Source organism: Nilaparvata lugens, chromosome 3 (assembly GCF_014356525.2).
Source record: "Nilaparvata lugens isolate BPH chromosome 3, ASM1435652v1, whole genome shotgun sequence".
NCBI lineage: Eukaryota > Metazoa > Arthropoda > Insecta > Hemiptera > Delphacidae > Nilaparvata > Nilaparvata lugens.
In genome coordinates this window covers 3,214,059-3,228,750 of record NC_052506.1, presented here as the reverse complement: position 1 = coordinate 3,228,750, position 14,692 = coordinate 3,214,059, and the positions used below count along the sequence as shown (strand labels likewise).

General features: G+C 31.8%; 1 protein-coding gene across 1 annotated transcript; it reads left to right on the top strand.

Moving 5' to 3' along the window:
• The first annotated feature begins 9,280 nt into the window (after positions 1-9,280).
• On the top strand, positions 9,281-12,007 carry LOC111063965 (thyrotropin-releasing hormone receptor). The gene is made up of 2 exons (XM_039422614.1): positions 9,281-9,440; positions 11,752-12,007. The coding sequence occupies exons 1-2, from the start codon at positions 9,289-9,291 to the stop codon at positions 11,927-11,929; spliced, it is 330 nt and encodes a 109-aa protein (XP_039278548.1). The 5' UTR covers positions 9,281-9,288; the 3' UTR covers positions 11,930-12,007.
• The last annotated feature ends 2,685 nt before the right edge of the window (positions 12,008-14,692 follow it).

The window sequence follows — 14,692 nt, the reverse complement described above, 5'->3', positions numbered from 1 at the left end:
CGGTAAATTAAGAACTTCATGCAAAATTTCAAGTTAATCAATCCAGTAGTTCAGAAGTGATGATGCGTCATTCGTGAATTTCCTATCCCGTATTATAAGTCAATTCTTTCCTCTATTATATTATAGATAGACAACTATTTCAATGAAGATTCAAAATTGCAAGATTAAATAAAGTGATAAGAGTGCATTCAAGCGCATATATCTACCCAGGGTTAAGTGTAAGAGAGGGCCGGCTGCGCCCTAACTTCACCCTCCAAGGTTCTTAATAACAGCAGCTAATCAATCAACCAATCAATCAATCATCCTGTCTATTCATAAAGTATAATATAAACTCATTATTGATTCATGCACAAGCACTAATCTAGATTGATTTCCAATCGACATATTCATTTATTCATTCATTTATTCATAGACAATAGATACAATGCATGTAAAAACAACAGGCATTCGCCCAAAACTGCTTTAAACCTAAATTTGGAATACACAGTCTAGAGGTTATGTAAATGATAACTTAATTCACGTACTATTTTGAGTCCAAAAAATGTATGTACTACAATAATTTTGAATTTAACAGATTAATTAATTTAAAAATACAAATCCAAACAAAAATCTTCCTTCACAATCACAAAAAAATTCACTCAAATCCACAAACATAAATGTTAATGACTTTTGTTTTTATTCAGTCAATAAAGCAAGCATTGTGTAGCCTACTTCAAATCTCCAACGATTAAATCCCAACAAAGCTTCGTTATTGGCTGTCAGAGAGAAAGTTAACAAGAGAGAGTGTATGAGAGAAAGAGAGTGTGAGTGAGAGAGAGTGAGAGAGAACCATTGTCTTTTGCCAATAACCCGGAATTTCAATCAGCATTCTAAAGCGCTGTTCTCTGAAACAAAACATATTGAAGGGTCATGAACGCCCTTATTCTGAACTACAGGAGATAAAGCAGCTTTCAAACAGTGTTGTTACCCATCGATGATAAAATGGGCGTGTAGTACAAAGGGCTTAATACCTTACTTCAACAGAAGAGGTCGGACCTTAAACTTGATATTGAGGTGGAGTTGGTGATTTTTAGTACACATTGGAACAGTTACTTATTGATAATAGAGATGGATTAGAGTTTTATATCTCGGTAGCAATTGTTGGATCCCAACTAGAAATATGTTGACTTTTTACAATGTTTCATATCTGAGTAGTTGCTATTTGATAATAGAAAGGGCTTAAAACTTAAACTTTGCAATTTTCTATAGCAAAGTTCGGATATCAACTGGAAAGATATTGACTTCCTACAATAGATCATATTGAAAAAGTTGCTCATTGATTAATGACCGAGCGAAGTGTGGTCTAAGATTCAAGTCGACGGTTTGGCATTTCTCTTAATGTTTAAATGTTTAAATGTTCAAATGTTTGAATGTTTAAGAGTTTGAATGATTAAATGTTTAAATGTTTCCCTTTATCATAATTATTATAGTTAGACAACTATTTCAAAATTCCTTGGCACACAAGGAATCTTCCTTTTGCCGGTGATTTTGCCTTACCTACTGTACTTATGCATGTGATCATAAATTGAATCTTCATTTTAAAACTATTGTTTGTAATGTAAAGGATATAATTTCGTTATTATATCTAATTAAATAAATGTATGTATCTTGGTTTAAGTGCAGTAGCATATACTTATATTTATTTTTTGTAAAGCTTTTTTGTATTTTGTTCTTGGCAAATAAAATTCATTCAATTCAAAATTCAATTCAATGAAAATTGAAAGTTGCGAGATTAAATAAAGTGATAAGAGTGCATTCAAGCGCATATATCTACCCAGGGTTAAGTGTAAGAGAGGGCCGGCTGCGCCCTAACTTCGCCCTCCCAGGTTCTTAATAACGGCAGCTAATCAATCAACCAATCAATCAATCAATCATCCTGTCTATTCATAAAGTATAGAAACTCATTATTGAATTGAATGAAAAAGACTAAGAAATGTCAAAAACCACTGATTTATTGATAATTAGAAAGACGGTTTCGGTTATTACACCATTGTCAATCTCTGATAAACTAAAACTAATACAAGAGCAGCAGAATTTATACTAGTAGGCGAGTACTGCTATTGGTCGAGGGCATGAACGCCTGCCATTGGCCTAGCTAGACAGTCTCCTCCCCCTCACGGTGTGACAAAATAGCGGCTTAAGCAACAGAATCGCCATGATAATAAAATTTACTTTTAGTACAAAATAAGAACCAAGAAAACAAGTGTGAAAGATAATAAAACAAATATGTAAATGGAAAAACTATTGACTAATGTATGCTTACAATTTTATGATAAAACTAAATTCGTAGTGTTGTACTGGTTGAAATGAATCTGGTCAGTTAAACTATTCTGGGAATTTTCCTTAATTACTCTTGTTATTTCTAAAGCCTCTAGAGTATTCGAAGATATGACTTTGTTATTAACATTCAGAAACTCAACATTCTCCTTAACTGTGAACTTGTGATTATTTGTTATCAAATGTTCTGCAAAGTTAGATTCCCCTTTTTTGACAATTTCTTAGTCTTTTTCATTCAATATGAATAATTACCACAATATCAACTTCTCAACTACACAAAAAGTCATTATTGAATCATGCACCACAATTCAAGATTGATTTCCAATCGACATACTCAGTCAATAAAGCAAGCATTGTGTAGCCTACTTCAAATCTCCAACGATTAAATCCGAACAATGCTTTGTTATTGGCTGTCAGAGAGAAAGTTAACAAGAGAGAGTGTATGAGAGAAGAGAGTGTGAGTGTGAGAGAGTGAGAGAGAACCATTGTCTTTTGCCAATAACCCGGAATTTCAATCAGCATTCTGAAGCGCTGTTCTCTGAAACAAAACATATTGAAGGGTCATGAACGCCCTTATTCTGGATTACAGGAGATAAAGCAGCTTTTAAACAGTGTTGTTACTCATCGATGATAAGAAGGGCGTGTAGCACAAAGGGCTTAATACCTTACTTCAACAGAAAATGTCGGATCTTAAATTTGAAATTGAGGTGGAGTTGGTGATTTTTAGTACACATTGGAACAGTTACTTATTGATAATAGAGATGGATTAGAGTTTTATATCTCGGTAGCAATTGTTGAATCCCAACTAGAAATATGTTGACTTTTTACAATGCTTCATATCTGAGTAGTTGCTCTATGATAATAGAAAGAGCTTAAAACTCTACTCCAATCTTCAAACGCAAAGTTCGGATCTCAACTGGAAAGATGTTGACTTCCTACAATAGATCATATTGAAACAGTTGCTCATTGATTAATGACCGAGCAAAGTGTGGTCTAAGATTCAAGTCGACGGTTTGGCATTTCTCTTAATGTTTAAATGTTTAAATGTTTGAATGTTTAAAAGTTTAAATGTTTAAATGTTTAAATGTTTAAATGTTTAAATGTTTAAATGTTTAAATTTTAAATGTTTAAATGTTTAATGTTTAATGTTTAAATGTTTAAATGTTTAAATGTTTAAATGTTTAATGTTTAAATGTTTAAATGTTTAAATGTTTAATGTTTAAATGTTTAAATGTTTAATGTTTAAATGTTTAAATGTTTAAATGTTTAAATGTTTAAATGTTTAAATGTTTAAATTTTAAATGTTTAAATGTTTAAATGTTTGAATGTTTAAATGTTTAAATGTTTAAATGTTTAAATGTTAAAATGTTTGAATGTTGAATGTTTAAATGTTTAAATGTTTAATGTTTAAATGTTTAAATGTTTAAATGTTTAAATGTTTAAATGTTTAAATGTTTAAATGTTTAATGTTTAAATGTTTAAATGTTAAATGTTTAAATGTTTAAATTTTAAATGTTTAATGTTTAAATGTTTAAATGTTTAATGTTAAATGTTTAATGTTTAATGTTTAAATGTTTAAATGTTTAAGTTTAAATGTTTAAATGTTTAAATGTTTAAATGTTTAAATGTTTAAATGTTTAAATGTTTAAATGTTTAAATGTTTAAATGTTTAAATGTTTAAATGTTTAAATGTTTAATGTTTAAATGTTTAAATGTTTAAATTTTAAATGTTAAATGTTTAATGTTAAATGTTTAAATGTTTAAATGTTTAAATGTTTAAATGTTTAAATGTTTAAATGTTTAAATGTTTAAATGTTTAAATGTTTAAATGTTTAAATGTTTAAATGTTTAAATGTTTAATGTTTAAATGTTTAAATGTTTAAATGTTTAAATGTTTAAATGTTTAAATGTTTAAATGTTTAAATGTTTAAATGTTTGAATGTTTAAATGTTTAATGTTTAAATGTTTAAATGTTTAAATGTTAAATGTTTAATGTTTAAATGTTAAATGTTTAAATGTTTAAATGTTTAAATGTTTAAATGTTTAAATGTTTAAATGTTTAAATGTTTAAATGTTTAATGTTTAAATGTTTAAATGTTTAAGTGTTTTAAATGTTTAAATGTTTATATGTTGTGCATTTACGGCGAAACGCGGTAATAGATTTTCATGAAATTTGACAGGTATGCTCCTTTTTAAATTGCGCGTCGACGTATATACAAGGTTTTGGAAATTTTGCATTTCAAGGATAATATGAAAGGAAAAAGGAGCCTCCTTCATACGTCAATATGAGAGTTTAAATCAGACTATAGAACTATTCATCATAAATCAGCTGTCGAGTTGACTATAAATTGTATGCCATGACGCATGCGATTCAATATCTCAATGTAACTTGGTAAAAAATTAGCAGCTGTGTAGACTATAAATTGCATGCCTCATTGAATGCAATTTTTATGCGCTATTAAATAGGATGCAAAGAACTTATAACAGCTCGTCTGGGCGCCTAGATGTCTTCTGGTTTTCTCGTGCTAAATTCCGGAAGGCGTTATATGATAATTAAATCTTGTGTAAGCATGATCTGATCAAATAAATAGTTAGTGTATCAGTGTGGATGTGCTTATGGTTTGGGACGTCGTTATAACTGCGCGAGGTCTACTGTTCACAGAACTACTAGTAGAAAGGGCTTAAAACTCTACTGCAATCTTCTATAGCAAAGTTCGGATCTCAACTGGAAAGATGTTGACTTCCTAAAATAGATCATATTGGAGCAGTTGCTCATTGATTATAGCAATGAGGAAAGAAAACACATTCCTTTTTTTCTGTGATTATAAAAAGGGCTTGAAGCTTTATCCATTTATTTATACATTCATAGATACAATATAATTCTCAACTATGAATGATCGGGAATGGAATAACAGGTTTAAAGCCCAAAACTGTTCCTTTCCCAAATTAACTACAATCTTTAGCAATACTGCAAGCCTTGCTGAATGAAGCTCTTCTGCAATCTTCAGAATTACTAGTAGTTCTGTGAAAAGTAGACGCAGTTTTCTCATCCACAAGTATCTGATGTCACCTGTTCGAAAATGTTAACAAACTCAGTTCACGTTTGAATTTGTATTCCATATAATAATTCATCCAGTTCCGAGATAATCTCTCGATCTGATAAAAATATTTGAAAGTCAATTTTTCCAGTCAAAACTATTATAATTTCTTCAGCATTATTCAGTTCATTTAATTATTTTCAATCACCTATTAAATTTGTTTTTTCAAATGTGAGAATATTGATACTGATGGACACGCATGATAATACCATGACTGCAAACCAAAATATTGAAATACAGTTGAACCTCTCTATAACGAACCTCCACTTAACGAAATCCTCTACACAACGAGTTTTTACCTGGTCCCATGACATTTTAGAGTTTTGGCTTCTTATTTACCTCTAACGAATTTCGGACCTCTCAACAACAAAGTTTTCTCTTGACTTCAACATACAAAATGTAGTGTGTAATAAAGGTGCGTACAGACTGTCGCTCTGCTCCGCAACCGAACGTCACTCCAGCAGAGCGATTGATGATCGACCGGCGAGCAACAGTGGTTCGACCGGGGAACGCGAGAAGATCTAACATCTTCCGTAACGTTCATGATGGGTGCGTGGGCGGTGCGACTGTGGTTCGATGGTGGTACGAGGGCGGTACGAGGGAGGAGCGTGCTCGGTGCGGGTTGGAAGCACGAATATGTGTACGCAGCTTAGGAAGCAGACAGTTATTTTAAAGGAATTGTTTAGTTTCAGCAGAAAGGTCAACAGACTAAAAAATATGGTAATTCAGATAAGAAGAAGATAGGGTGGTAGACAGTCAATTCAGGTTGAAACACATGTCGGAAATTGAATACAAAGTTACTGGAAATGTGGATTTCAAGAATTCATTTTTAGAGAAGGCAGGTAAACTGGACTTTCTCATCCTTGCTTCTGTCACACATTTCAATTGTTAGAACTCGCTATTTATGAATGAAGGAACGGGAATGCTGGATGTCCCCATCCACCCACCATTTACTTTTGTCACACATTTCAATTTTGTAAAATGTATGACATTTCACAAAATTTCACTATCTACGTACTCGATGTTATGTTTCATGTAACATATTCATTTAATTACTGCCCGTGATATATTATAAGATCCATGAGATCATGCCAGTATTCTTGATAGAGAACAACCTCCCGATAACGAATACCTCTCTGCAGAGATTTTTTGTCGGGATAATCGACTTCGTTATACCGAGGTTCTACTGTATATAGAAATAGACACGGCTTCTCCAGACATATGTTTAATAATAATGCATTGAATGAATAATCCACTTGTCAGCTGAATGATTATGAATAATTCTTTAGTCTGATTAATCCTTTTTTCAGAGTAGATGATAGTGACATAGGAGTATGGAGGAATCTCTTTTCATATTATCCTTGAAATGCAACATTTCAAAAAACCTTATTGTGTATACATCGACGCGCAGTTGAAAAAGGAATATTCTTGTCAAATCTCATCGCATTCTATTAACGCGTTTTGCTGTAAATGTGTTACATACAGATAGACAAAAGAAAATCCGAGCTAAAACATAGACCTCACTACGTTTGTACAATCAGAATAATAACAATGAAATAATAATATCAGAATTCAACAGTTCAGGTTCACTACTTCACAAAAAAATATTCAATTCTTTACCGTACCACTACAAATTAAGTCATTGCCTCTTACATTCTTTAAAAGGAAATTAAAAACTGTATTGAAAAATGAAAGTTTATATAGCATACAAGAAGTTTATGTAATTGACTGGACAAAATATTTGTAGGCTGATATTATTTGTATACTGTATATTATGTATTATCTAGTACCTATTAATGACGTTTATTCTTTTTGTGTAGTTGAGAAGTTGATATTGTGGTAATTATTCATATTGAATGAAAAAGACTAAGAAATTGTCAAACTTAAATGAGATGGGGTGTACAAACTCAAATGTGAAGATTGTAATGCTTGTTATGTGGGTCAGACTGGTAGAAGTTTCAAAATTAGAATTAAAGAACACATCAGAGATTGGAATAAACAAAATGGGGAATCTAACTTTGCAGAACATTTGATAACAAATAATCACAAGTTCACAGTTAAGGAGAATGTTGATTTTTGCATGTTAATAACAAAGGCAGATCTTTGAATATTCCAAAGGCTTTAGAAATAACAAGAGTATTAAGAAAATTCCAGTATAGTTTAAATGACCAGATTCATTTCAACCAATACAACACTACGAATTTAGTTTTATCATAAAATTGTAAGCATACATTAGTCAATAGTTTTTCCATTCACATATTTGTTTTATTATATTTCACACTTGTTTTCTTGGGTCTTATTTTGTACTATAAGTAAATTTTTTATCATGGCGATTCTGTTGCTTAAGCCGCCATTTTGTCACACCGTTGAGGGGAGGAGACTGTCTACTAGGCCAATGGCAGGCGTTCATGCCCCGACCAATAGCAGTACTCGCCTACTAGTATAAATTCTGCTGCTCTTGTATTTAGTCTTAGTTTATCAGAGATTGACAATGGTGTAATAACCGAAACCGGTCTTTCTAATTATCAATAAATCAGTGGTTTTTTGACAATTTCTTAGTCTTATTCGTTCAAAACGTTTATTCTTTATTGATTCATACAATAGATACATGATAAGGAGAGAATAATCATAAGGTAACCTTGTGCTATTCCTCACCCAAATTTAGATAAGGTTACACCATAGAGAAACAATAGCGTAAGTAGATATCCCATGGTATAGGGTGTTTATGTAGTAACTATTACCACGGAATAAATATACCAAAAATAGAATAAATATAATAGTGCTTCTCTACTCTGTGCTATTACTGTTATCTCAAGCCGATAGCCCACATAGTTCTTTCCCGTGAAGCTGTGTGACACTGGTAGTCTCTCATATTGGTAGAGAGTTAGTGGGGAGGATATTTTTGAAATTCTTTCCGAAGAATGGACATTGATGTGTCCAAAGCTCCGCCAATTTATGTAGATGCATAACAATATAATAATCTATAGTTATTATATTACAATTACTTTTTCATATCATATACAGTTCAATAATTATTTTCTTAGTCTATATTATGTAAATTCATCTATAATTTTGCTGTATTGTAAGCTATTGTATATAAGTGTATAAGCCAGTATATATTGTAATCTACATAAATAAAGTACTCAATCAATCAATCAATCATATTGTGCCGTTCATACACTCTCACCCCAACAAAACAGTAAAATCTACAGAATCGCTTGAGATAACAGTAAAAGTTACGACATAAACGTCCTAAACCATGGATATACTACAATAATTTTGAATTTATCGGATTAATTAATTTCATAATACAAATCCAAACAAAAATCTTCCTTCACAATCACAAAAAATCAATACCTATTTCTTTTCTTGAAAAAAATAATTTAATAAAAATATAAATATTATTATTTATATTAAACATTAATCACTTTTTTCTGAGATTTATCCATTTTATCATGAGAATAACTCTAGAACAATACCACATAGACTCAAATGCTTTATACCAAAATGAAAAGCAAATTTATCTGAATAAGAACATATAGAAAAGTCAAAATCGACATTATTTGTGACTTGACCCCTTTTTACTTATGAGTAGCCTACAGAAAAAAATTCAGTTTAACACTGAAAACCTCCAATGCAATTTTTTAAACCAAGCCCCTATTTAAAATTTTATTAATCTCAGATTTATACTTCAAACTAAATCCAAATATACGCTTAAACCTAGAAAAGTATTCCTCTGCATGAGCTCTTCTTCCATACCTTACAAGAAAATCTGTAAATCTGAAATCTTCTGTAATTTTACAAGAAAATCTGTTTATATACTTATGTAAAACATTGTTATAGTCTTCCATTAATTTTGTTGCAGGTAGTGAAGATGCTTGCCCTGGTGGTAGCTCTGTTCGCCATCTTGTGGCTCCCCTACAGGGGGCTGTTAGTCTACAATTCGCTGGCAAGCATGTTTGGTGGTGCACTCTACATGCAGCCCTGGTTCCTCATGTTCGCCAAAACTTGCATTTTCATTAACAGGTTTGTTCACTCACTTCAAAATCCATTTTGAGCTTCACTCCATTTGTAGACTGGCTGGCCGCTATGGCTTCTTATAAAATGAGCGCTGCTATCCAGAGATTGTCAGTTTTTGGTGTGAGGGTAAGCATTCCTGACGGCAATTAGGAGGTACTGGGTTCGATTCCCGGGCTGACAAATTATTTTTGAACTAGCCGTTAGGCTCGCTTCGCTCGCCATATACGTCTAGCCAGGGGGCTCTCACCCTGGACCCCCGACTGGTTTGTCCAAAAATGAGATCAGCTGGCTCGCTTCGCTCGCCTGCATGTAGACCTCAGTGGAACCTCTGTACCGAAATTTGAACGTATTATGTCAATTTGATCTCGAAAAACACCTGTTACTATATCGGCGTATCTTTGGCGAACAAAATTCTTCCACCTCAGCTAAACCTGTGTACTGAATTTTTTTAAATATATTTCCATCAATTATTGAAAAAGGTGAGGGAACGCAGAAAAGCTGAGAAAACGCTAATTTTGGCTAATTGGATAAACAAGTATTTAGGAGGTCCTGGATAAATGCAATTCAATCTTCAACTTGGTGCCAACCTAACAAAGTCAACTCAACTTAATGCCAACCTGACAAAATTTTAAATTTAGTTACCAGAGCAACTGTTTCGAAGAGGTACTCTCTCTAGATTATAGTTCTATATTAACATATGGTATGGACATTTCAATTATCATTTTAAGATATTGGAATAAGAAGAATATACATTCTAAAAGAACTTTAAACCCTTAAAAACCACCCTTAGAGTTAAAATATCGCCAAAAGATTTCTTAGTGCGCCTCTAAAGGGCCAACTGAACATACCTACCAAATTTGAACGTTTTTGGTCCGGTAGATTTTTAGTTCTGCAAGTGAGTGAGTGAGTGAGTCAGTCAGTCAGTCAGTCAGTGAGTGAGTGCCATTTCGCTTTTATATAATATATAGATAGTAGCGCTCATGTTGTCAATATTTGCAGTAGCAGAAGTCTTGAATGCAGTACCTAGCATGAATAATTATTAATTCATTGGCATTTGAATAATTGCAATATCTCGGTAATTTCCATTCATATTCAGTTCCATCTGAAATAAATCATATTAGAATATGATTATAGGCCTATATATATTACAATATGATTCAATATAGAATATCATCTGATATATCATTTATATCATATAATAATCAATATTATTATTAGTAACTTATTTATAGCTACAAGGAAATTCAATTCAATCATATTTATTTCCTCACAAAAATTTACAAAGCGTGTACAAAATGCGTTTGTTACAATAAAATAATATTAAGATAAACTACATTACTGTTCTTATTCTACATTTTAACAATATTGAAAAGTGGAATCCTCCAAGAAGACTATTGTGGAAGGGGGAGAGAGTTTCTAGAAGCAGATAGTACGGTAATAAGATGAAAGGAGATGAAGAGTATTAAAGTAATACGCAAAACTATTGATATAGTAAATTCACAAAGATGAATTACTGAGTGCAGCCTCCAGACTGGCAGACAACAGACTTACACAATTACAATACAATTTTACTTTCCTTGCCCTATTACCGGTACGGTAAGGAAAGTATTGCTTTCCGAAAAAATTAAGGTACCCCAATTTCTAAATGTTTATACGTTTCAAGGTCCCCTGAGTACAAAAAAGTTGTTTTTGTCAACATATCAGTTGGAGAGTGCGTAATCAAGATGAAAGTATCTAAATTTAGAGAAAGAACAAAAAATTAGCCAGATCAGATCATGCTAATAATAGCTAGGTACCAAAATACTGATGAATGCCTTTTATTAAAATTATCAATGATCGAGGATGAATCTTTTGCTATCAAGCACCCCGAAGACTTCTGCAACTGCAAATATTTAAGTTTGTTGTAGTTTTGACACTGTGTATCCTTGAAAATATTTGAAAAACAGTTTTTGATGGAATGAGGAATGCATTTCACTCCTGAGGAAGAGCTTTTCCACTCCTCCTCATCACAAAAATTTTTACTTCAAAAATAATTTACATGGATACTTCATATTACATGATAATTACTTTATATTACATTTCAATACTTTTACACTATAATTCTGAATTTGAATTTTCTTAGATTGATAGGAAAGCCAAAAATAATAATAGATAATATTACAATAAATTGAATCACACTTATAGATCATTGTAATAATAATATTGATAAATAAATTATTGATTGCTTGATCTTTTATTATTATTAAAATATAGGCCAAGAAATTCAAAACAAGTAAAGTGTTGATTTATACTAAATAATTATTTTATTATTTTTCAGCGCCATCAACCCGATACTGTACAACGCCATGTCGACGAAATTCCGCAACGAATTTCGCAAGCTGCTGGTCTGCGGTGGTTCGGAGGACACCCGACACAATTTGGGGGGATCATCCCGATACCAGACGGCGTCAAATTTATCCAGGATACACACCAAGGTCACCGACCTCGAGTTATGATAGGATACAGTATCAAATGTATTGTGTCAAAGTATTATTTGTATCTGAAGTAACACTAATATAGAGTTTACAGTAGAATTAAGTATGTATATTGTAGCTATAAAGTGAAGTAGGTAAGTATTATGGATCTGATTTTACTTTACTTTTGTTCCTCAAAAACGCTGGATAAGTTTATGAAAGTGGATCGAAAGTATCCTATGTTGTATTAAAAGTAAAGTAGCTAGGCTACCCACGGTATTGTATATCTGATGTGCATTATAAGCTACTCTTGATCCTCAAAAACGTTGGATAACATTTAACACTTTTATCAGAGATATTGTGGAACTTCTCCATATTAAGATTATTAGATATTAAGATCGACAACATCTTTTTTTCCGTTCTTATCTTAACGTTGGATAAGTTTTTATGGAAGCGTATCGTAAGTTGTATTGAAAGTATAGTAATTATTCTATATCTGATGTACAATAATTCCATTCCTCAGAAACGTTGGATTAGTTTATAAACGAACTAGGCCTATATAGAGTGAGTCATATGTATGGGAATCCAATAAATTGTAGACTGTTGTAGATATAATACTGCAACTTTCAGGATAAGTTATTGGTCAAATACTCTACCTTTTGACGTACAACTGAATTGTACATCCCTCATAAGGGGGAACTAAGGGTTGTAACTCGAATATTTTAAATGTAAACACCCATTGTGTGGTACATCATTTTAAAGGCCTTTCTGAAACAAGAAAGTTGGCATCGACAAAAATGTTCTATGATACTTTAATCCAAAATGGCTGCTGATTGAAGTTTCAGTTTTGAAATAAATAATTGATAGAGTTTAATCAGCCACCATTTTAGGTAAGAGTATCATAGAACATTTCTATTGATGCCATCTTCTTCGTTTTGAAAAGGCCTTTAAAATGATGCATCACACAATGGGTGTTCACATTCAAAATATTTGAGTTACAACCCCTCATTTCCTTAAAAACTAAGACTTCAATCAGCCGCCATTTTTGATACAAGTATCATAGAACACTTTTATTGATCCAAAAAGGCCTTTAAAATTATGTATCACAAAATGGGTGTTTATATTTAAAATATTCGAGTTACAACCCCTAAGTCACCCCTTATGAGGAATTAAAATTTAGTTGTACGTCAAAAGGTAGAGTATTTGACCAATAACTTATCCTGAAAGTTACAGTATTATATCTACAACAGCCTCCAACTTATTGAGGGATTGAGTCATACATATATGACTCACTCTGTATATATGTTTTTTTTTTCAAAATAGACTACATATTCATGAAATGAATACTATTTTTCATTAAATCAAGTTTTGAAAACTTTCTAGTTTTACAAGAGCTTAGTATATTGATGAAATTTTCTCTAAAACTGAACTCTGGTTGGACGTAGCCTATGTCTGTTGAATTTAACCGTAATTAAATGCGAATTAATAACTCCTTGATGTTGTCAAAGCCATGTAATTTAATAAAAGAATTATTTGATGTTGACTAGTACCTAGTTTCACAACTAGTTGGGTTGACAACAAGGCTGTTACACCATTATCAAATCAAATCAATTTTATTGCCAAATTCACATAAATAATTCACAAATACATGGAAAACAAAATTCAGTTTCATATATATTAGAATTTTTTCTGAGATAAAATTTCGTGGAACAATGTTTCCATCTCATTCCTCTCCATTAGCCAACTCTTGGTCAAGCGTCTGAAATCTGAATCTATTCAAGCGTAATGCATCATTTGTTCTACTTGGCAAAAGGTTTAAAATACGAGGAGCAACATATAGAAGAAATCTCCTGAATTTCTCATTTCTTGGACAAGGCGGAATAAACAATGAGGCTTGCATTGGCAAGGTTGCATCTCTTGATAACGGTTGAATTAAATAGACATAGGTGTGTAAGTGGACTATGATATTGAAAAACATTACCATTATTTATATACCTAATAACTTTCCAATCAGTTGGAATTCAAGTTTTTAAAAACCATTCCCCACAAACTAAACAATAAAAACCATTCAACTGGAACACAAAAAATATTTCAAAAGAAAACTGTTGTATTATCAATCAACGTTGAAGCTTTAAAGGAAATATTTTTGCATATAAGTATTACCATAGAGAAACAATAGCGTACGGTAAGTAGATATCCCATGGTATAGGGCGTTTATGTCGCAACTTTTACTGTTATCTAAAGCCGATTACTGTTGATTATTGTCGAGTTTTACTGTTTTGTTGGGGTGAGAGTGTATGAACGGCACAATATGAGAGACTACCAGTGTCACACAGCTTCACGGGAAAGAATTACATGAACTATCGGCTTGAGATAACAGTAAAAGTTGCGACATAAACGCCCTATACCATGGGATATCTACTTATGCTATTTTTCTCTATGGTATTAACTATATTATTTGAAATATTGTGTATTTCATGAGCAAATAAAACTATGTAGGTTTACAATGTATAGAATGTAATTACATAGAATGATAGAATTTTATATATATGTCATAAATCCTATCTTGTAAAATTAGCTATCAATTTATTACTATCATGGAATAAGCCTGAATGTGAAACGGGAGATATGTAGTCTATGAGAAACTATTTGATGTTTTATAACAGTATCAAAATAAAATAGAGTGAATATAATTTTTAAATGCTGGAGAGAATTTTGTAAATATTTTGAATGAGATGATGATATTTCAATATTCAATGTTGACCATTCAAATATATAGTATTCAATATTGGTAGATTGTTTTTT